The 23,498-nt window shown below is 40.8% G+C and overlaps 1 protein-coding gene across 1 annotated transcript in view; it reads left to right on the forward strand.

Annotated features, from left to right (window-relative positions):
* Positions 1–5,206: 5,206 nt before the first annotated feature.
* Positions 5,207–23,498, forward strand: part of GNS (glucosamine (N-acetyl)-6-sulfatase) — a 52,821-nt gene continuing 34,529 nt past the window's right edge. Inside the window, exons 1-7 of the mRNA XM_077775272.1 lie at positions 5,207–5,548; positions 11,399–11,458; positions 14,009–14,215; positions 17,725–17,790; positions 18,236–18,334; positions 19,980–20,147; positions 22,028–22,110. Of these exons, the coding sequence (XP_077631398.1) occupies positions 5,360–5,548; positions 11,399–11,458; positions 14,009–14,215; positions 17,725–17,790; positions 18,236–18,334; positions 19,980–20,147; positions 22,028–22,110 (872 nt within the window). The 5' untranslated portion in view covers positions 5,207–5,359. The remainder of the gene's footprint in view (positions 5,549–11,398; positions 11,459–14,008; positions 14,216–17,724; positions 17,791–18,235; positions 18,335–19,979; positions 20,148–22,027; positions 22,111–23,498) is intronic.

Genomic DNA, 23,498 nt, shown 5'->3' on the forward strand with positions numbered 1-23,498 from the left:
CCTCCCCTGGTTGTGCTCTCTTTCTGTCTCTCAAAAAAATAAAATAAAACATTAAAAAAATTTGTTAAAGTCTGATGCTGCTGGAGGTTTCTTATACACCCTCCACAAGTTATAGGAAATGTCAAAGGAAACATTACAGTGTAACTATTATACCAGTGAGAATTTTACAACTCCAAAATTACAATAATTTTTTACTTACCTTTAGAATTAAATTCATATCTAAATAAAACTGATCTATAAGAAGATTTAAATGTTTTTAGAAAAATTATTCCACAAGAATCATCAGTTCCACATATGCTAAAATTTCTATTTTGAAATAATCTATCAAAAATTTAACCCTTTGTTATACAGCCTATGTAATACTCTTAATAGCTTCAGTAATAGTTATGTTGGAAGAAAGAGCCTCCTTAAAATTAAAACTTATTAACAATTATTTGCAATCTTGCATTTATTTGCTAAGAGCAACAGACACTGCTTTCAATTATATTGAATGAAAATGAAGTTGCTGGGGCACCTGGGTGGCTCAGTCGGTTAAGCGTCCGACTTCAGCTCAGGTCAGATCTCATGGTTCGTGGGTTTTGAGCCCCACATCTGGCTCTGTGCTGACAGCTCAGAGCCTGGAGCCTGTTTTAGATTCTGTGTCTCCCTCTCTCTGCCCCTCCCCCACTCATGCTCTGTCTCTCTCTGTCTCAAAAATAAACTATAAAAAAATTTTTTTAAAAAGAAAATGAAGTTGGGGCGCCTGGGTGGCTTAGTCGGTTAAGTGTCCGACTTTCGCTTAGGTCATGATCTCGCGGTTCGTGGGTTCGAGCCCCGCGTCGGGCTCTGTGCTGACTGCCAGCTCAGAGCCTGGAGCCTGTTTCAGTCTGTGACTCCCTCTCTCTCTGACCCTCCCCTGCTCACGCTGTCTCTCTCTCTCTCTCCTAGAAATAATAAATTAAAAAAAAAAAAAAGAAAATGAAGTTGCTACAAGTATACATTTTGAAGTCCTAAGAAATGAATTTGCAGGAAAGCAAGCAGAAAAATCATATTAGCAGTCAAGATATTATGTTAATAAAATACCATTTATTGGATGTATAAATTATAACACCAAAAAATTAATTGCATTTGGTAAGATTATGGTGTTATTTATGTATCACTATAACCCCCCATTGCATTTTGTTAGTAATACATTTTTTTAATAAAGTTTACTTATTTTGAGAGAGTGAGAGATATCGTGTGCTCACGTGAGTGGGGGAGGAGCAGAGAGATTGAGAGGGAGAGAGAGAGAGAGAGAGAGAGAATCCCAAGCAGGCCTCTTGCTATCAGTGAGGAGCCCGAAGCAGGCCTCAAACCCATGAACCATGAGATTATGACCTGAACTGAAATCAAGGGTCGGAAACTTGACCAACTGAGCCACCCAGGCACCCCAGTAATACAATATTTTTTTTAAATGAAAGGCTTTATACCTTAGTACATTTAGTGCACCTTTTTTCTGCATTATTACTCACACTGGGCCCCACAGATTATGTAGCCAGCCCTGTCTGCTCTAGCTTGCTTTTCTACTCCAGGCCCCACTCAACACTGGTGGCCTTCTGTGCCACTCAGTATACAGCTGAGGCAGAATTCCTAGGTAGAAGAGGTTGCATACCGAACACACAAAGGTAGAATGAGCACTGTGCTTCCTTCTTTGTAATAATAAAAGACAAGATGCATTGTCTCTTACTTTGGAGACAATGACCTGACCCCCTGCACCCCTGCAATCCCTACAAATCCTGAAGGAAAAAGTGCCTGAATTTTCAGAGTCCATCTCCCACTCTCCGGGGCACACACGTCCTATCGGAGATTGCAGCATGTGAGCTGCCTCTTGTTCGTCCCGCCTATTCAGTGTGTCATCGGTGCGATGGACAGATATGACATTCTGCAGGATGCCCAGACGTCTAGATCTGTAGAGACTATGGCATATCATTGTAAGAGAGCTTCTAAAATCCCTGACCTGTTAATTCCTTCATCTGTGTCATTTATTATGTTTCTATTGACTGATTTTTCCCTGGTTATGGGTCACATTTTCCTATTTGGGATCCTGTGTAGTAATTTATTTTTATTGGATGCAGGATATTATGAATTTCGTATTGTTCAGTATCTAGATTTTGTAGTTTTATTTTTAAGGATGTGTGTCCTTCTTCTGGCAGACAAGTTAAGTTTCTTGCAGATCAGCTTGATGTTTTGAGACTTGTATTTAAAGTTTGTCATTGCAGGTGTACAATACTTTCCACTCATGGTGAAAGTGGCCACACTACTAAGGTATGACTTTTTCGAGTTCTCTGCTGAATACCCCCCAGTGATCAAGGAAAACTCTTCTGGATGATTGAATCTCAAATATTTCCTCCGAAAATTCATACATCTCTTTGGTTATTCATTGCCTATCTTATGATGCCTTCACCCTACACATGCACATCTTAGTACTCAACAATACCTCAAAGGGGTATCTGTGCAGATTGATGGAGCTTTTCCTTCTCTTTGCAACTTTGCCTCACAACTTCCAAGTACCTCAGCCTCCCCCAAACTTAATCTGTCCCCTCAACTCATCTTCATTGTATACGGAGTCCTCGCTCTGGCTCCCTGGTTCAGAATGTGGCTCCAGGCTGAAAGGGGTCAATTGTTTCCTTCTCACACATGGATCAGAGTCCTGCACTGCCCATTGTCCATGGTGTGAAAACATGTATTTTGTCCTGTTTCCTCATTGTTTATGGCCCTGTTACCGCATTATGGTCAGAGAAGGAGGTCTTAAGGTTATCAAAAATGTAAGTGAAAGATATTTTTACTTCAAAGTCATGATAAAAAGTAGTGTTGTCATAAAGAAAGTTTAGTGGGAATTTTTCAAATAATAGCTGTGTTTGATCCATTTTTGCTTAAGGTCTAGGAAAAAATAACATTTTAAAGAGTGACTTATTGGGGTACCTGGGTGGCTCAGTCAGTTAAGTGTCTGACCTCAGATCAGGTCATAATCGCACAGTCTGTGAGTTCAAGCCTCACGTCGGGCTCTGTGCTGATAGCTCAGAGCCTGGAGCCTGCTTCCGATTCTGTGTCTCCATCTCTCTGTGCCCTCCCCACCCCCCTCTTTCACACACACACACACACACACACACACACACATAAACATTAAAAATTTTTAATAAAAATATTATGTTTAAAATTTTTGTATTTGTAATTTGCAGTATTTTTCAACTTTAAAAATCAATAATACGGGTATTTTTTTCTTAGTCTAAATAATCACTTTGCACCTAATTTTGTATTTGTAATTATTATTCTTTTTAAGGAGACACCCGTGCCAAATTGTATACATATAAGTTTCATGGCCCACAAAACCTGGATTTGTTCCTGTTATCATCATCTCTCTCCACCGAATTGTTCTACATTTATCCATCTTTGTCCTCTTCTAATCTGTATACCAGCATAAAGGATCTTATAAAATTTACATATGATATTTTTTCTCTCCTACTCTTCCAGTGATTTCCCATCAGCTTTAGGCTGAAGACCAAAATCCTTTACATAGCATCTGGGTCCTGTCTACTCCTCTCCTCTCCCTCTGCTCCAACTACACTGGCATCTTTTAGTTCTTTGAATGCACCACCTCAGGACCTTTGCACATGCTGTACTGTGCCTTGGAGATGTTCTACCACCCCACTATTCCATTAACAAATCATCCCCTATTTAAACTTCACATGGCCACTGAAAGTTTACTTCCTTAGCGTATCAAAAATTCGGTCAGCCCCCCACCTCCTTAAATGCTCATTGCACTTTTTACTTTTCCTTCACAGAATGTCTCATTTGTAATACACTTCTGTGATTATTAGACTTTATCTCTCTGCAACTAGACTGCAAGTTCCAGATGCCTAGCATCTAGAATAAAGTTGGCACCTAATCATAAAATCTCTACCATCAAACAGTTTATAATCTAAAATTGAACTAAGAACAGCGATACAATCTTACAGTTTGGGACCTGAAAACAGGTTCTTTTTTTCCGTGCCAGAAGTCTTCCTGGAAATCTTGATTTCCCAGGAGTTATTGCACCAGTTTGCAAAATGAGCCCAGTTTGAGGCTGTTACCCAGTTCCATGGCCATCTGGGAATTACTCTCACCAGATTCCCAGCATTATTTTTCTTGCAGTGGAGCTTGACTTCATTTTGTAAAGATTCTCTTGCCTCCCTTAAATCTATTTAAAAGAAAAAAAAGCAACACTTCCTCTTGCATAAGCCTTATAGTTGTACACGTTGACATTTCAAAGTACTTCCACAATTGTTTTTACCTCATAATAGCATAGTGCTTTCACGAGTTTTAAAACACTTTTCGTGCGATGGTCCAGCTTAGTGAAAACACACTTTGTTAGGAGCCAGGAGACACAGGTTGTTGTTCAGAGTTGGAAATAAGCCTTGACCCTTCACCTCTCCAGGGGTAATTCTGTTTTTATAGACTTCAGCAGGGACTTGAGATAAAGCTGTTCTAGAGCTACCACAGAAATATTTAGAGCCCTCATTTCACGGAATTTTTCCCCCCTAAACATTACTTAATGTGGTTGGGTGACCATGTTTCTGGGGTTTTGTTTTTGTTCAATGTGCATATCCTTCAACATCTTCTAAGAGGGCTTTCGAAAATTCACCAAGGAATACTAGGGTAAATATTCAAAAACTCGCTAAGGAATATTAGGCTGTCAGGATATCCCTAAATCGTCTGCCTGTTAGAAATCATGTTATCAGCTGAGGCTTGAAATAAAGAAAGCTAACTTGGAATCCAGCTCCAAATTTAGTAGGTGAGTGATAGAGAAAAATAGAAATGATTAGATATAAGGCCCTCAGTAAGTGTCTCCTGACTCGGAGATTAAATATGATAGAGCCGACTTCGCCCACCAGCTAATCTTACTACCTGGTAGGTACATTCCTCCCTTCTCTTAATCGCCTCCTGGGAGCTGATTCTCTCCTCCGTTTGATCTTATCTTTTCTCCATTTTAAACCTTCCACCAACCATTCAGATCCACGTCTCCCGAAAACCCAACCCCAGCCTGAGAATGCAGCAAGAGCAGCACCCGCTCTCGAACCTGTTTTCCGTCGCCCTAAACCCACTTCCGGTTTCCGGCCGGCTGGTCCGTCCTCCCTCCCCTTCCGGCCGCAGTCGCACCGGGTCTCTCTTCACGTGACTGCTCGGCGTGCTCCGCCTCCTGGTCCCGGCTCACGTGATCGTGCTAGGGGAGAAAACGCCTGACCCCAGCCCGGGCCCTTATCCGTGCAATCCCTTTCTTCCTGCGGGTCCTCCGCCTCTTGCCCTTCAGACACCTGCGCGTCCCTCCACTCGGTCCCGGGGCCACACCGGCGCCTTGTCCGCCATGTGGCTCCTGCCTCTGGCCCCAAGTGGGCCCCGGCGGGACAACCCCCGTCACCTGCCTTCCTGCAGCCCAGCGCTGCTGCTGCTGCTGGGCAGCTGCCTGGGGGTCCCTGGGGTGGCGGCGGGCTCTCGGAGGCCCAATGTGGTGCTGCTCCTCACCGACGACCAGGACGAAGTGCTCGGCGGCATGGTAACTCTTCTATTTCTGCCCCGCCCCTCCATCTCCCGGGCTGACCCCCCGGTTCCTTGTCGTCTTTCGCCGTCCCCACCCCAGTTCCCTCCCCTGGCTCCCTTCCCCCGGGATAGGTTTGCTTCTGCCACGCCAGACCCCCTTACGCGAGTTTCGGGGCCGCAGGACTCTACTTCCTCTTTCTCCCGCGTCTCTCTCGCGTCTCGTTGAGTAGACACCTGCACGCACCGCACGGAGCTTCTAGTCTGGACCTTAGTGCTGCGGGCTTCGCGTTTATAGCTCAAAATAAACCTGTGGACGCCAGTTAGGGACGGGCTGAACCAACCCGGAGCAGGTGCTGGCCAAAAGCACACAAACTTTTATTGCTCTTCTTTTGGTTTAGAGGATCAGAGCCCTCTCTGTGAAGGACCTAGGCCACCTCTGTATTTGTCCCTGTGTACAATGTCTGCGCCTGATATTTATTTCTAAAACAAATGCTGAGATGAACTAATCTGGTAGGTAGGTGGTCGAACTGCTCAGGGTGCCTTTTGCCTCACAGGAATCAAGAAAATTCAATTAGCTTAATTGAACACCTGGCTGATGCATTGGCTACTCCTGTCCGTGTTCCATTTTAAATGCGTTTTGTCACAAGACTTCGTTCTTCCCAGAGTTAATCTTGCTTCTGTAACTTAGAGATCTGGAATTTACGACCTTCAGGAGCATTCACCCAGACCCCTAGTCATTAGAGGCCCCAGAGAGTGGCTTTCCCAAGGCGCTGAGGGCAGAATCCTGATGAGTGCTCTGATCCTGGGTATGGCATTTCTCTTATTTATTTATTTTTAAGATCTGCTTTATTTCTTTCTTCCTTTCAGTTCTCTTTTTGCTTTCAGCTAAATGCTGAGACTATGAGAACACTTCAGGCAAGAGGTTCCTAACTTACACTGTGTGGGAACTCCCTACCTCACTGTCCTTCGGACTGCTGACTGCAACCCATAAGTGAGTTGTGAAATCAGTTTAGTGAGTAGCTACCAGCATTTTTACTTTCCTGTGGAATAAAGTAGAATAGAAAATGTCGGTGTGGCCTGTGTGGCAAAGGTTCACAGATCTATATGTGTATTTCTGGGTTATGAATTAAGATGTTATTTCTTACCCAGGGCTGCATTCGTGACTATGAGAATCTTTCCTAGTTGATGTTTAAGATACTTGCATTTTGACTTCTACACTTCTTTCTGCCACATGTGCCTCATTGCCTTTTAGTTTCCACTCAGTCACATTGACATTGAAGAGTCTTGACTTAATTGCCCTCCTGGAATTTACTTTGTTCTTTTCATTCCAACCACTGCTCTTACCGTCCTCACAAAATTCCCTTTAAAAAAAGTTTTTTGTAGCCTTGAAAAGTATTTTATCTAGGGGCACCTGGGTGGCTCAGTTGGTTAAGCGTCTGAATCTTGATTTGGGGTCACGTCACGGTCTCACATTTCTTGAGATCCAGCCCCAATATCAGGTTCTGTGCTATCAGCGCTGAGCCTGCTTTGGATTCACTTTCTCCCTCTCTCTCTCTCTCTCTCTCTGCCCTTCTCATACACGCTCTTGTGTGTTTGCGTGCACATTCTCTCTCTCTCTCAAAATAAATATTTAAGAAAAATTTTTAAATGTTTTGTCTAAAAACAGCAAGCCGTCTCTGTCAACAATTAGTAATAGTGTAGTGACTAAAACAATTAAAAAGTCGAGCTTTCACATCTCTTTTGAAAACAAAACTTTACCACTGAAATGTAAGGTGTTCAAAATTGAGTGTCTTAATTCTTAGGGACCACAGATATGGTCTGTATATATTTGAGTTCTCTTCAATTGTGAACTCAATTGTGTTCATTGTATTTGCTTCTTTAAACCAGTAGCAGATTCTTTTTATAGGTGTCTATACTAGAGAGACAAGCCAAAATTGAGTGGAGGGCACAAGACAAATTTAGTACTTCCAACTCCGTGGGGTATTCTGGGTTCTCTTGTAGCTTTTTTTCAGGATATTCTACCACTGGTTGTCAAACAGGACTTGAAGGGAAAGCCCTAAGACAGTAGCAGCATTTGAAAATCTACCGGGAGCCAGTTAGAGTGTGAAGTATTAAACTTGTGTTTTAATCATTATAGGAATCCTCTACTGTAGGTGTTGTCCTTTCCTTAAATAAGAGGAAACTAAAACTGAGAGGGGGTTAAGTAACTTGGCCAAAGTTCATATAGCTTATAGCTAAAAAGGGGCAAAATCTGGTGTATTATCTCAGAGCCCTATTTTTCTCCTATTCTAGAACACTGTGATAATCGTGACTTACCAGATGCCCTTCGACATACCCACATCAGCATAGACACTTATACCACAGATAAGAGATGCTTTAGATGATACTGAGGGACACCACTGGGGTCACGGAAATCCTTAATTTCCATGAAATTCGCTGTATTCTGTGGACAGAGTGAGGTCTCTGACCCAAAAACGATTATGAATTGCTGCCACAGTTGACAAAATAAACAGTAGTCCAGTCCACGAGACTAGCTCAGGTCAAAGATTATAGCACCTGTGTGATTGTTGTTTCACGTAGAATCTTTCAGTCATCTTTGAAATCATCTTTTCTGCATCATCTGTAACATTTCACTGTATTTTTTTACAGGTGTCATCTGTGGGACTTTGGGTTTTTTGCTTAGGGAACAGTTCGTATTTCTTGATTTTACTTGGCTGTTCTTATACTGTGATGGACACACTGTTCTTCATAGAAGCACAGGTTACTCTTTTTAAAATCACTCACTCTAGAAAAGGTGACACTTGGTCAGCACTTCAAAGAAATCAAGGAAGGAGCCATGATGAATGTAGGAGACAACGTCACGTGTTTGAAGCAAAGTGGTCTTTAAAAGTGGTTGTTTAGGGGCGCCTGGGTGGCTTAGTCAGTTAAGCGTCCAACTTTCGCTTAGTTCATGATCTCATGGTTCGTGGGTTCGAGCCCCGCGTCGGGCTCTGTGCTGACTGCCAGCTCAGAGCCTGGAGCCTGTTTCAGTCTGTGACTCCCTCTCTCTCTGACCCTCCCCTGCTCACGCTCTCTCTCTCTCTAGAAATAAATTAAAAAAAACCTTAAAAAAAAAAAATTAAAAAGTGGTTGTTTAAAGAAAAATCAGCCACAGATTTTTTAGAATTGTTAAACCTTTATTTCAGAGCAGCTATACACAGGAACCAAGAAAGTAAATGACTCCTTGGGATTTTTATGGAAGGGATTTGCTTTGGATGAGTTAAAGTATAACACATTTACCCATATACCGGCATAAGATTGGCTGCTGCTTAAACCGTGTTGTACATCCGGGGCACCTGGGTGACTCAGTGGATTGAGCATCCGACTTAGGTTCAGGTCATTATCTCACTGTTCCTGAGTTCGAGCCCCGCATCAGGCTCTATGCTGACAGCTCAGACCCTGGAGCCTTTTTGGATTCTGTGTCTCCCTCTCTGTCTCTGCCCCTCTCCCGCTTGTGCTTCTCTCTCTCTCTCTCCCTCTCTCTCTCAAAAATGAATAAACATTAAAAAAGTATTGTACATCCAGTACATCCGAAAATAAGTATTGACCAGCCTTCCAGCTGTCTTTTCTTACATTTTAAGGTTCTATTTTAGTATTCAGATTAGCATGGACGCACATCTTCAATACAGTGTGGTTTCTTGTTTAGGATTTGTTTGGGGCACCTGGGTGGCTTAGTTAAGTATCTGACTCTTGATTTCAGGTCAGGTAATGATACCAGTTTGTGAGTTCGAGCCCCGCATGGGGCTGTGTGGTGACTCTACAGAACCTGCTTGGGATTCTTTCTCAGTCTCTCTGCCCCTCCCTGCTCACACTCTCTCTTTCAAAAAAAAAAAAAAAAAAAATTAAAAAAAAAACCGCTTTGTTTGATTGAGCACAGATTATGGTTATCACTGTACTGGTGTTAGCAGTATAAAAATTATGGTCATTAATATAAATCTCTTCCACTAGAATCTGTGTTCCTGTGCAGCCCTGCATCATCCGCTGGCACTCGCCTGATGCTTTGACCTTGTCTAACATCACAGTCTCCTTCACTTGCTGTGCTGCTTCTGCCACATTCGCCTTCTTTCCATTCCTCACGTGTGCCTCTTTCCTTCTCTGGCAGCCCACATCCTTGCTATTCACTCAGCCTGGAAACACCTTCTGGATCTTTGCCTGGCTGACCTCCTTGTCATGTGACGCTGAGTACCAAAGTTACCTGCTGAACGAGGCTTCTCCTGACCACCCATCTAAAGTAGTTTCCCCTTTTCCTCCCACCAGCTGTAAGCACATCATCCTGATATATTCTGCTCGCAGCGCTTTTCACTGCGAAAAATGATTGTTTACCTGTTAGTTTAAGTCCCCGAGCACAAAGGTTATGAGGGCAAGGACCTTCTGTCTTTTATCCGTCATTGCCTAGATCAGAGCCTGACACATGTTAAGTGTTTTGAGAAGTAGGCTATAGTCACACAGTGTAGGGGCACGTGGGTGGCTCAGTTAGTTAAGCATCTGATTCGATTTCAACTCAGGTTGTGAGGTCAAGTCCTGTGTCAGGCTCTGTGCTGGGTGTGGAGCCTACTTGGGATTCTCCTATCTCTGCCCCTCTGCTGTACGCACACATGTGCACTGTCTCCCAAAAAAAATAAAATAAAATCACACAGTATAGTCTTCACTATCAATCAGATACTTTTCAGTAGCTTTGCATGTTTACCAGACAGTTTGAGGATTAAGTCCCATGTAATCAACTCACATAGTCCTTTTCCCCACTTTGTATTCTCATTTCCCCTCCCTGTGTCATCATAATGCAGATTTTTCATCAAACCCGCGTTTCATTCAGCCCAGTATTCTTTACCTAAAGGTAACACCCAGTGATGTTCTGTGGGAGACCATAATGGGTGACGTTGCCTCTGAAGATTAGTGAAGACCTTACATACCTATAACATTTCCTGGGAATCAATTATGGATCTACTCGTGAAATTATGAAAGTCTTCTTGAATAAGTTAGGATTCTCATCCTTTTGAGCTTATGGGTTCCTTAGATTTTTTTACTATCTATCTAAATCAGCGGGAAAGAGTGATTAGTACAGCATTGTAAACAAGACCCTTGTTAACATATTTAGATTAAGAAATTATTACACATTAATATACTTAAAAATGCACAGAATATGGTCTTACATTTAAAAAGTACTTCAAAATCATAAACTGATTCATATAATACAACTAAATGGAGCCTCTTCAGTTGTCTTTTCCTTTTGTCTGGAATCCGAATAAAGATTGTTAGTGTTCCATTTATTTGTATTTAAATGACCTACTTTTATCCTCATTCTAGGATTTGAGATTAACTGTTGTCTCTACCATTTGCCACCTAGTTCAAGTCCTTACTTGGGCTCCACCACTGAATGTGTGATATTTGAGTCCTCTTCTGGGCCTCAGGGCTTTATCTGGCTTTTAGAACCTACGTGTTATTTCTCTTTTAAAGGGTGGAAGGCTCCTTTTATATCCTATCCCACAGCCTGCTTCTAAAGGTGAATTAATGGAGATCTGCCCTATCTATCTTGGAAGGGGGCTGGTAATGAATGAGAACACTGAAATTTCATCACCTTGAAATCAGCATTGTTGGGATAATGCTGTCAGCTGTGAACTTTCCCTTCCTGCAAGCATTAGGACCCTTTTGCAGGGGACATAACTGAACCTGTTTGGTTCATCTCAAGAATCACACAGGAATCTTCTGGTGGTTTCTTAGTGTCTGATGGAGCCGATCATTGCGAGTAAGATGCAAAAACATGAGTTTTGGTCTGAGTGTTTTTGTTTATTGGAGGAAATGGTTTAACAGGTAATTATTTACTTTGCAGACACCACTAAAAAAAACCAAGGCTCTCATTGGAGAAATGGGGATGACCTTCTCCAGTGCTGTAAGTTTTGAATTTAGATTTGTGAGACTTTTTTTTCATGTTCTAAGAAGAAACACTCTCTTTTGGGAAATCTAGTGTAATCTACATGGTTTTATTCCTAGTTAGATGCCTGATTTAAAGGGAGAACCTTATTTAATGTGACTTAAATTCTTTTAATTGAAGCATTACTTTTTACTAATTCAACATTAATTGTAGGTATTTTCTAAGCCAGTTTGGTCTGTAGCTCAGAACTAAAGAATTTCATTTTAAAACCCTTACTGTTTGAAGTTTGAAAATGGATCTTAAGAATCCTGTAACATTCATGCTGCGTAAATTGCTTTGTGTTAAATGCTCGCCAGCCACATTACGAAGTCCAGTTAACCTGGATAATCAAACCTGAGAAAGATAATAGCAACCAAACCAAGCTAACATCTGTGTGTGTATGTATATTCACCTATGTGTATATGTAAAACATAAGCATATATGTATATATAAACATAGATATAAAAGTCCATAATAAAATCAAAATTCAGGAACCATGCACATAACCAAATAAGTAGTAGTCTAGCTTAACAGGAAATCCATTAAACACCAGGATAGTGTTGGGCTTAAGAGCACAGAGTCTAGAGCTGGATCACCTAGTTTGAATGCCATCTCTGCCTGTTTTCTAACTGAGACCTTGGGCAAGGTTCTGGCCCTTGGCTTCCCCATTTGTAAATAAGGGTACTGAAACCTATCTCAGGGTCTTTGTGATGTTAAATGAGTTAGTACATGTAAAGCAAGCACTTCTGTCAGCACCCGACTCATAGGAAGTACCACAGAGTGGGGGTTATTACACTGTCCACCAACAAGACCGTTAGTTGAAAGATGAAAAATGTGATGTTCATCTTAATAGATGTTTGAAAGTCCTCTGAAATTTTAGCATCCTTTCCTGGTAGTTTATTACACTGATAAATGCATCCTTCCTATGAGGAGTATTTCGAACAAGTAGCATACCACACTTTACAGTTGAGGTGAAAGACTCAGGGCATTGCTGTCAGGAATGAGACAAGGGTGTACTACTTGCCACTTAATGCCGTTCTGACCTGTCTAGTCGTTGGCATCTTGCAGAATTAATTGGAAAACTGGAAAAGACAAAATTGTTAATTCCACTTTTTTGGATTTTTTACCTAGAAAACCTGGAACTGTTGGAAAACTTTTTAAATTAATAGAGTTTAGTAAAGTATAAATGAAAAAATAAAAATAATTTTTCTTCCATATAACCAGTTAGAGGAGAAGTACCAAGGAGGAGAGAGAAAAGATCCCATTCATATACCAGTATCTAGGAATAGCTGGTGGTGGCCAGTAATAGTTAAGACCTATATAAATAAAGGTACAGAACTTTGTGAGTGAGTTAACAAAGATATTTAATACGTAGATACACCCCTCATTTTCGGTGGGAAGACACAAGATTAGTTTATTCTGATCCGAATCCCAACACAATTTTTTTTAGGCCGAATAATGTGATTCCAGATTTATCTGGAATTATAAGTAGGTTAGAACAATCAAGGTAATTTCTTAAAGGAAGAAATTCCTCTTCTAGATAATAAAATGAAATATGAAGTTACAATGTGACATCGGCCAAAAAATAGGTCAGCAAACAAAGATGGGAAAGGAATCCAAGGGTTGCCAATGTAAAAATTACAGAAGACAAATATCTATAACAAAATTAAAAAGCAGAAGTGAAAAGTGGCCAGCTTGTAATGTGATTGAATCCTTCCTCAACTCAAATTTTTATGTAACAAGAAGCTGATGCCCCAGGAGGAAAAAATGTACAAAGCACGTGAACAAATCGTCCACATAAACAGAGTTGGTCAGTATGTATGTGGAGAATGTTCATCCTCGCCAGTATTTAAAAATGCCAAATCCAATTTGAAAGGCCAGAGAAATGCTAAGTATTTAAAAGGGATAATATGTAATTTTGACAAGGGTGTGCTTGAATGAGCATTCCTTCCCTGCTGTTGCTAGTATAAACTAGTATTACTCTCTAAAGTGGCTTGGTGATGTGTACTAAGGCCTATACAATTATCAGGTAGAATGGGCTAAATTTATTGATGATAGAAACTAATAGAAATACAATTAGAGTAGAAAAACTATGTCCAGTGTCTTCAGTGATACAGGAAGTATATAAAACTACAGATATACTGAAAAGTAGCTGGGAGGTACAGGTTCACATTAGATTCAAGTGGTATTTTTTATCTTTGGTTAAGACCTAGCTCCAACCATGTAAATATGCCTTTGGCAGATGAGATTAGAACCACTGTTTTTCTGCAGAAAGAATCCAGTTGCAACATAAATTTGTTTTCTTGGTCTGCATTATCTGATTTACTGTCTCCACTATGTAACTTAAAGCAGCTCTGAAGTGTGTCATGTGTTTTAAAACAACAACAACAAAAAAAACCACCCTCTATTCCATGGGAAACTAGAAATTCAAAGTTAGAGTATTGAGTAGCTTTCTTTATTCTCTTTAGAAATGATGAGAAATCCATCTTTCCTGTGTAACTGGGTTTTTTGCTTCTGTTCCCTTTGTAGTATGTGCCAAGTGCTCTCTGCTGCCCGAGCAGAGCCAGCATCTTGACAGGGAAGTACCCACATAACCATCACGTTGTGAACAACACTTTGGAGGGAAACTGCAGTAGTAAGTCTTGGCAGAAGATGCAAGAACCAAATACGTTCCCAGCAATTCTCAGATCAGTTTGTGGTTATCAGACCTTTTTCGCAGGGAAGTACTTAAATGAGGTATGTTAAATAATCTGATTATTCCTCAAAAAAAAAAGCCTTACCGATGTGAATTAATGTAATTCATGTTAATTGTTTTTTAATTAGTATCCATTTTAGTCACATTGAAATGTTTTGGGTATATGTTTTCTCCTGATCTGCCCATTAAACAAGAATTTACTTACATGAACATATTTATATGATTTAGGTTCTATAGTTATTCTTTCCTTTTTTTTTTTTCTTTTTTTAAAGTGTGTTTATTTAGAGAGAGAGCGCAGGGGTGGGGCAGAGAGAAGGAGAGATTGAATCCCAAGCAGTCTCCACCCTGCCAGCGCAGAGCCCAGTGCAGGGCTTAAACTCAAAAACCTGAAATCATGACCTGAGCTGAAATCAAGAGCCGGAGGCGTGACCAACTGAGCCACCCCGGTGCTTCAATTATTCTTCCTTTAAGTAGCCTGATAGCATTTATTTAAAAACTGTCCTGTGACTGCTGCTATCTGATGCATCTTCCCCTTTTTCTTCAAGAATTTTGCTTGTCCTGTGACTGTTTGTCATCTTTGTTTACATTTTTCCTTTATCAAGATCAGAGTGAAGAATTTTTTCCTTCTGCCATTTTTCCTGCATTGTAACAACTTAAGACTTAACCCGTTTTCTAACCTGAAAAAGGAACAAAATATGGAGAGATCAGTAATGAAGGGGAAGGAAGCACACAGAGCCTCGGATATTCAGGCCATGAAAGCATATGACTGTGCGGTTGTATGCTGGCCTCTTGTGTGCCTGGATGGAGAGACGCCCAGTTTCTCATGGCCCCCACATTTGCCACATTGGCTGTAGCTCTATTCAGAGCTCACACTTTTTTTTTTTTTAATTTTTTTAATGTTTTATTTATTTCTAGGAGAGAGAGAGAGACAGCGTGAGCAGGGGAGGGTCAGAGAGAGAGGGAGTCACAGACTGAAACAGGCTCCAGGCTCTGAGCTGACAGTCAGCACAGAGCCCGACGTGGGGCTCGAACCCACGAACTGCGAGATCATGACCTAAGCAAAAGTCGGATGCTTAACCGACTAAGCCACCCAGGCGCCCCCAGAGTTCACACTTAAAGGAAATAGTTTATGTGAGAGAGTTTGGGTTATTTTTTCTAGTAAAATTGGGGATGCGAGACAAAGAAAAAATGTACATTTTCTTAAACACTTTATCCATGGTTGCTGGAGATCCTAATATCTTATCTGAATTTTCTCTTCATTCTTTCCCTCCCCACAATAATTTGGAGAATTTGCAACCTTGTGAGTTTGAAAGAAGAGTCAGTTTGAAAAGAACCATGATAAATAATTACAGATACCACGTTCTTGAGATAAGGCTGTGGGTCATAAACAGAAAATGTACTACTTTGCATATCAAAGATCATGAAATCTACATATAAAATTAGGAGAAATTCATTAAAATATGAAGATTTCTTGGGGCGCCTGGGTGGCTCAGTCGGTTAAGCATCTGACTCTTGGTTTTAACTCAGGTCGTGATCTCACAGTTTGTTGGATTGACTCACCAGTGCAGAGCCTGCTTGGGATATTCTCTCTCTCTCTCAAATAAATAAATGAACTTTTTTTTTTAAAATACAAAGATTTCTCAAGGATTCTTCCTTAAGTGGGCAATACTAAACCTTGTCGAGATTAAATGGGATGATTCTATGGTCAGTTATTCATCTCCTCAAATCAGTTGAGCTCTGAAAGTAGATTTCATCATCAGGACGACTGAAGCTATAGGATGAGAGATCATAATATGATTCTGGCCCTTGTGAGCCACAAGGTTAGTTGGGAGTATTCAGTCTATGCCATCAGTAGCTCAGGAAATGAATCCTGTGACCTAAGCTACGTGGACTTTTTCTAGAAAGGGCCAGAAGTAAATATTTTAGGTTCTGCAGGCAATGTCTCCCTTGTGATGACCTCCTTACCTATGGAGGGTACTTTTCCAGGCCCCAGGGGATGCTTGAAACTATGGGTAGTACTGAACCCTATATCTACTATGTTTTTACCCATACATATGTACCTGTGATAAAGTTTAATTTATAATTAGGCACAGTAACACATTAGTAGCAACTAAAGTAAAATATAACAGTTGTAACAATATAACGCAATAAAAGTTATATGAAAATGGTCTCTCTAAAAATATCTTATCACGCTGTACTTACCCTTCTGGTGATGATTTGAGATCGTAGAATACATACGTGATGGGGTGAAGTGAGGTGAATGACTTAGGCATTGTGACATAGTGTTAGGCTGCTGCTGACCTTCTGATAGAAGGAGGATTATCTGCTTTGGGGCTACTGTTGGCAACAGGTAACCGAAACCACGGAAAGTGAAACTGCAAATGGAGGGGGACTTCTGTATTTGACTGTGCCATTGTAGCATGAAAGCAGCCACAGACATTATAAAAATCAACAGTGAGTGCAGCTGTGTTCCAATAAAACTTCATTATCACTGACATTTCAGTTTCGTGTAACTCACATGTCACAGAATACTCCTTTATTCTTTGTTGTTTGTATTTTTTAATGGTTGGGGAAAACCTCTCAGTTTGCTGATCATATAAAACAGTTGGCAGGTTAGATCTGGCGTACTGGCCGTTTGCAACCTCTTCTCAAGTTCTTAGGATTCAAGTGTTTTTTACTTTTTGACTGGTTTATATGTTTGGGAAAATTGAGCATCTGCCATGTTTCAATTTTTATGTTTGTTTGTTTTTGAGAGAGAGAGAGTGTCAAGTGGGGGAGCAGCAGAGAGGGGGAGACAGAGTATCCGAAACAGGCTCCAGGCTCTGAGCTGTCAGCACAGAGCCTGATGCAGGGCTTGAACTCACAAACCGTGAGATCATGACCTGAGCTGACCTGAAGTCAGACACTTAACTGACTGAGCCACCTGGGCACCCCACATCTACCATATTTCAGACACTGATCTAAAAAGATTCTAGGGACGCCTGGGTGGCTCAGGTAGTTAAGTGACCGACTTATGTCGGTCATGGCTTAAGTCATGATCTCACGGTTCGTGAATGCAAGCCCCATATTAGGCTCTGTGCTGACAGCATGGAGCCTGGAGCTTGTTTCAGATTCAGCGTCTCCCTCTTTCTCTGTGTCCCTCCCCTGGTGGCACACACGCACTCTCTCTAGTAAATAAGCACTTAAAAAAATTAATAAAATTGAATGTGCCCATCTTCAGAAAAATTAAAATAGAATAAAAAGATTCTAAAAATGTCCTCTTTTTTTTTTTTAATTTTTTTAATGTTTTATTTATTTCTGAGAGAGAGACAGAGAGTAAGTAGGAGAGGGTCAGAGAGAGAGGGAGATACAGAACCTGAAGCAGGCTCCAGGCTCTGAGCTGTCAGCACAGAGCCCAACACGGGACTCAAACCCACGAACCGTGAGATCATGACCTGAGCTGAAGTCGGACGCTTAGCCGACTGAGCCACCCAGGTGCCCTTAAAAGTGTCCTCTTTCTGATCTGGTCGTGTCTAAGGATTTCTGATGCCCTGCTTGTCTTGTGTTTTAGTATGGAGCCCCCGATGCAGGTGGACTAGAGCATGTTCCTCTGGGCTGGAGTTACTGGTATGCCTTGGTGAGTGGTTACTGACATCAGTGATGATCACACACAGCCCTACAGATGTGAAATGTATTTATTCTCTAATTTAGTTCTGATTTTTCACATGAATTGCTTTGTGTTTATGATTAGCTGTTTTATCTCCTTAAAAGAAAGTCTGTTGATTTACAAGTCACTCCCTTGCAGGATATTTCTTCTGCATCACACAAAATTTAACTACATTTTGCTGTTCTATCTGATCTACTTGTGGCATTTTAAACTACGACGTATTATTGAAACTATGCTAGTTGTTATTTAATAAAACTTCAGTCAGCGAATCCAATTCAGTATTGACTTGAGCAATTACTTTTTTTTTTTTGATGTCTTATCACTACTGAAACAGAGTATAGTTTAGCCTAACATGATTTGTGACTTTCATTTGGTGTGCTGACCTCATAACAACTTTTACCTTCCTGTCAAATAGGAAAAGAATTCTAAATACTATAATTATACCCTCTCTATCAATGGGAAGGCACGAAAGCATGGTGAAAACTACAGTGTGGACTACCTGACAGATGTCCTGGTGAGTTACTGAAGCTCTGTCCTCGCAGGTTTAGCTCACGATTGATTAAAGGTTCTGCCTAGGAAACCTTTGGATTTGGTCATATTGAGTAATGGGAATGAATAATAACTTCATTTAAAGACCAAAGAGTATTTCCAACCGATTAAAACTCCTGAGGGTATTTTTCTTTGCATATAAGCCAGGCTCAGAGCTAATGTTTTTGAAATTCCAGCAACAAATCCCTTTTCCAAAGGCTAATCTCTAAGACTATAGAGATTACTTTGAAGAGGTTTTACTTTAGAGATTTTTACTCTTGACCCCAGTTTCACTCCCAGGCTCTGAGATGGCAGTTTCACCATGAAGGTGAGCAGATAGGAATTGGGAGTTCTTAAGGCATTGTGTATTTATATATCAGAATGAAACTGGGTGAATTTAGGACTTTCCTGTCTAAGGTGTTTTTAGCGACAGCCCTCCATAGAGTATTCATTCAGCAAATATTTCAGACACCAGCATAGCAGGTGTTTAGTAGATGAAGCAGAATCCCTCTGAGTGATCCGTTAGAGAAATAAGGCAGTGTATGGGAGTTACTTAGATAACGTTGACAGAAGTGAGCGTGAGCTGTGCAGATCAGAAGAGAGGTTGCCACAGACGAGAGAACAGCAAGTGTGAGGGCACTGAGGCAGGAGTATGCTTGGCGTGTTGGGAAACCACAGGCTCCTGACACAGCAGGTGGGTGGGATGGTGAAAGGAAATCGATGCAGTCAGTATCCTTTGAGTTTACTTTGAGTTGATGGGGATAAAAGAAGATGTAACAACTAGAACAGTTTTTTTTTAAGTTTATTTATTTATTTTGAGAGAGAGAGGAAGCGAGCCGGGGAGGAGCAGAGAGAGGAGAGAGAGAGAATTGCAAGCAGGTTCTGTGCTGTCAGTGCAGACCAATGCGGAGCTCGAACTCATGAATCGTGAGATCCTGAGCTGAAGGCCAGAGTTGAACGCTTAACTGACTAAGCCACGCAGGTGCCCCTTGATTGTAAGAATTAAAAACATAGCATGTATGTGGGATATTTTCATTTTCATGATGCATCTCCAGTAAAGAAACGAAAAATATAAGTCAATATAAATTAAAATCCTGGCGTGATGTATTTGGATTTAATGTTGTTCATTCAGCTTAGCTGCTTTTATTGGGATAACTTATGATATCTATGTTCTGTATATTTTTCATAAGATTAAGGTAATTTGATTCACCTGTCCCACTGTTGTGAATTAGGTTGACTCTTTTTATATTCTTTAAGGCATCAAAGGCAGTCTCTAAGCTATTTTAATATAAGCTAATACTTAAATGGTCAAAGTACTATTTCTTTCCTTATCGGAAGCATAACAGTCTTCAGATCATGTAAAATCATTACGGTCTTTATTCCTTTCTTAGGATGGTATAGCTTCCCATTTTTAAAGTAAGTTTTGCCTAAAAACCGAATCCAACAACACACTTCTAAGTGACATAGATTGTGTTAAGATCAACATGCAAGTTGTGTTTAGATTAAGATTGTTAAAATTCTTAAGATTGCTTAAAAGCTAATATGACCCTGTACCTCCTGTTTACCTGAGAACATGCATCTCTGAAGTCCTCAACTGTTGGGTAGGTGATGACACATTTTATATATCTCAGGCTAATATCTCCTTGGGCTTCCTGGACTCCAAGTCCAACTCTGAGCCATTCTTCATGATGATCTCCACACCAGCGCCTCATTCACCTTGGACAGCCGCACCTCAGTACCAGAAGGCCTTCCAGAACGTCTTTGCACCAAGAAATAAGAACTTCAACATCCATGGAACGGTAGCTTCCCCCAACCCTTGAATTAAACTATACTTGATATAAGTAACTTGTGAGGGAGCCTTTGAGCCAGTAGTCCATTTTCATTCCAGATCTTTTAAAGGTAATTGTACCTGTCTCAGTCAAGTGCAGTAGATAGTATAAATTTGCTTCAGAAGCACAGATGAGCTTTCTGCCACATAGGCAGTTAGCAGCCGGAGAGTCCAGGGAATATTAAAGAAATGTCATCTTTCCTGACTGCAGGCTCTCTTGATAGTTTTTTGTTTTTTTTTAACGTTTATTTTTGAGAGACAGAGATAGAGCATGAGTGGGGTAGAAGCAGAGAGAGAGGGAGAGACAGCTCAGAGCCTAGAGCCTGCTTTGGATTCTATCTGTCAACACAGAGCCCAACGCGGGGCTCGAATCCAAGGACCATGAGATCATGACCTGAGCTGAAGTTGGACACCTAACTGCCTGAGCCACCCAGGTGCCCCCACTCTCCTAATTTCTGTGCTGGTTCTCAGTGGCTGAGGCACATCCCTTGGGGCTGAGCAAGGCCTGCAGCAGCCTTCTGTGGGTGGACCTCAGCAGGCCCGAGGCATAGGAAGAAGGGGGCGATGTAGTGCAGAATGACTGGAAGAGGAAGCTGAATGGAGAAATGAGCCAGCAGGGAATATAATTAAAGGCCACAACCTAAATGTTTGCCTTATATGCCAGTTACTTATGCTTTCCTTGCACAAGGCAGAGGCAGTTCACGGATTCAGAGGCGGAAATACTCTACTGCCTCATGCCTGTTGCCCAGAAATCTTGATTGCTCGTGAAGTGGTAGACAGAATGAGTCTTAGACTCACCACTGCCACTTTCTAGCTAAGTGACCTGACCATGAGCAAGATGCTTCACTTCTGCTTTTCTGTCTCAAGTGGGAGATCTTTACTCCTCATGCAGCTGCTATATGGATTAAAGGACCTAGAAATATGTAGCGAGTTGCCTGGCACATTGTAGGCAAGTGCTTGAGTATGATTTTTAAAGCTGAGAGAACAGAGTTTTGAACTAGAGAGCTTTTCTCAAGTTGTATTCCAAAAAAAGTTAATAGAAGTTCCCAAGAGCAAGTAAGTTTAGAAATTTTAAGTAGGCCACTGTTACAGGATTTCTCAGAGATATTCCTGTTCTAACGTGAATTTCCAACTGGAGGGTATACTCTATAGCATTTCTCAAACACGTTAACTAAGAACCTTTTGAGGATGATAGTTTGGGAGATGGTGACTTAGGGCTTTATGAATAGGGAGGAGAGAATTAATGATGTATGGGAATTTTTTTTTGTTTGTTTTTTAGAACTGTGAGTGTCTTGTTTAAATGAGAAGAACTCTCTAGATTTGGGTTTGAAGTTTTAGGAAATTGCAATGATGAGACTTTTCCCAAGGCTCTAGGATGATTGGCATCTTGGGTAGAAAAATAGTGATAGAATGATGGCTTGTTAGGACAAAAATTAATGGAAGGTAAAGTTAATCATTTACCCTTTTGTGGTTTGGGTAATAGACCCAGAGCATAGACTTAAAGTTACAAATTTAGTCTCCTTTTAGCCAGTAGTTTCTCAGTATTATTATTATTTATTTATTTATTTATTTATTTTTACTAAATCTCTTTAAATGCTGATTAATGCTGCTAACAAGGAGTCCAGGCCTTCTCTCATTAGGGAGGTAGTGGGAAGAAGCTAAAGAATGAGTGATAATCTATAGAGAGTGTTTTTACGAACACATGGGGCAGGGGAGAGGAAGTCTGAAATTGCTTAAATGCTCTCATAAGTTCTTCCTTTGCTGAAGTATAAAACGATCCTTTTTGTTATCTACTCTGGTAGTTTGATTGTAGTAACTTGGTATTAACATTTTTTTTCTTTTAAATTTTAGAACAAGCACTGGTTAATTAGGCAAGCCAAGACCCCAATGACTAATTCTTCAATACAGTTTTTAGATAATGTATTTAGGAAAAGGTAAGAGCTGCTACTTTATCAGTCTGGATGGTCTTTGAGGACCTTTCCAAATCAGCCCGTGAGCAGGGGACTGCACAGCATGGTTATCTTTGAGAGAAAATCAGGAGGTAGCGGTTGATGGGAGAAACTCTGGTTGGGGGTCGGCTGCCCCAGAAGCAGACTGAGCTTCCTTTACATTCAGCTGTGCAGGAGATGGTCTTTGGACCCCAGGACTAAGATAATTGCAAACTGGAGCCATTTGGTTAAAAAAAGAAATCCCTATGTCTGAAGAAAATATCACTTTGTAAGAGATCAGGCTCAGTATTGGCATAAGACCCAAAGGCTTAGACTAGAACAGAATATTTGTCTTTGCTATTTGGAATTTCAAGGAATTGCTTTAAGTCGATTCTAAAAATTCAGTTACACCCTTAAGGGTTATTTAGATTATACTAGGGATTAGCAAACTATTTCCATAAAGAGCCAGATAGTGAATATTATAACCTGGCAGGCCATACAGTTTTTGTTACAATTGCCCAGGTTCATTGTGGAGCCCAGCTAGGCAGTATGAAGGTGCATGACTGTGTTCCAATAAAACTTTATATAAAAACAATTAGGTGTTTAGTGGATACAGAGTTTCAGATTTACAAGATGAAAAGGTTCTGGAGACCTGTTTCACTGTGGGAATATACTTAATACTAATTATACCCTTAAAATTTGTTAAGATGGTAAATTTTTTGTCGTATATTTTTTTCTTAATATTTTTATTTATTTCTAGGAGAGAGAGAGAGAGAGACAGCGTGAGCAGGGGAGGGTCAGAGAGAGAGGGAGATACAGACTCTGAAATAGGCTCCAGGCTGAGCTGCCAGTCAGCACAGAGCCCGACGCGGGGCTCGAACCCACGAACCACGAGATCATGACCTAAGCGAAAGTCGGACGCTTAACCAACTAAGCCACCCAGGCGCCCCTATGTCGTATATTTTTTACCACAATTTAGAAACAAAAACAGTGGGCAAGCTGTGGCCCATCACCATAGTTTGCAACCGCTAACCTAGACCCTTAAACACTTGTAGCATAGGTCTGTCGGAATGAATCTGTATTCATCAGTATTGAATTGACAGCTTTCTCTTCCAGTTGCTTCTGCTGTCATCATGAGTGGTGATACAGCTAACTGGTTATAAAAAGCCTCATTTATTTCTTTAGAAACAGTTAAATTTGGAATGAACTTAATTATGTTCTGGAATTGGTTTTTTTCCCTTCTGGAATTTTCTAATTTGTTTTTTTCAGTGAGGGGTTTGAGGAAAGGAAGTTGGGGATTTGAGCTTTGGAGGTGTGCTTGGGGGCTTTGAATTGTTTTGGACTTTGCTCCTGCTTTTTTTTTTTTTTTTTTTTTTTTTTTTTTTTTTTTTTTT

The sequence above is a fragment of the Crocuta crocuta genome, unplaced genomic scaffold (assembly GCF_008692635.1).
Source record: "Crocuta crocuta isolate KB4526 unplaced genomic scaffold, BGI_CrCroc_1.0 scaffold97, whole genome shotgun sequence".
In the NCBI taxonomy this organism is placed as follows: Eukaryota; Metazoa; Chordata; class Mammalia; order Carnivora; family Hyaenidae; genus Crocuta; species Crocuta crocuta.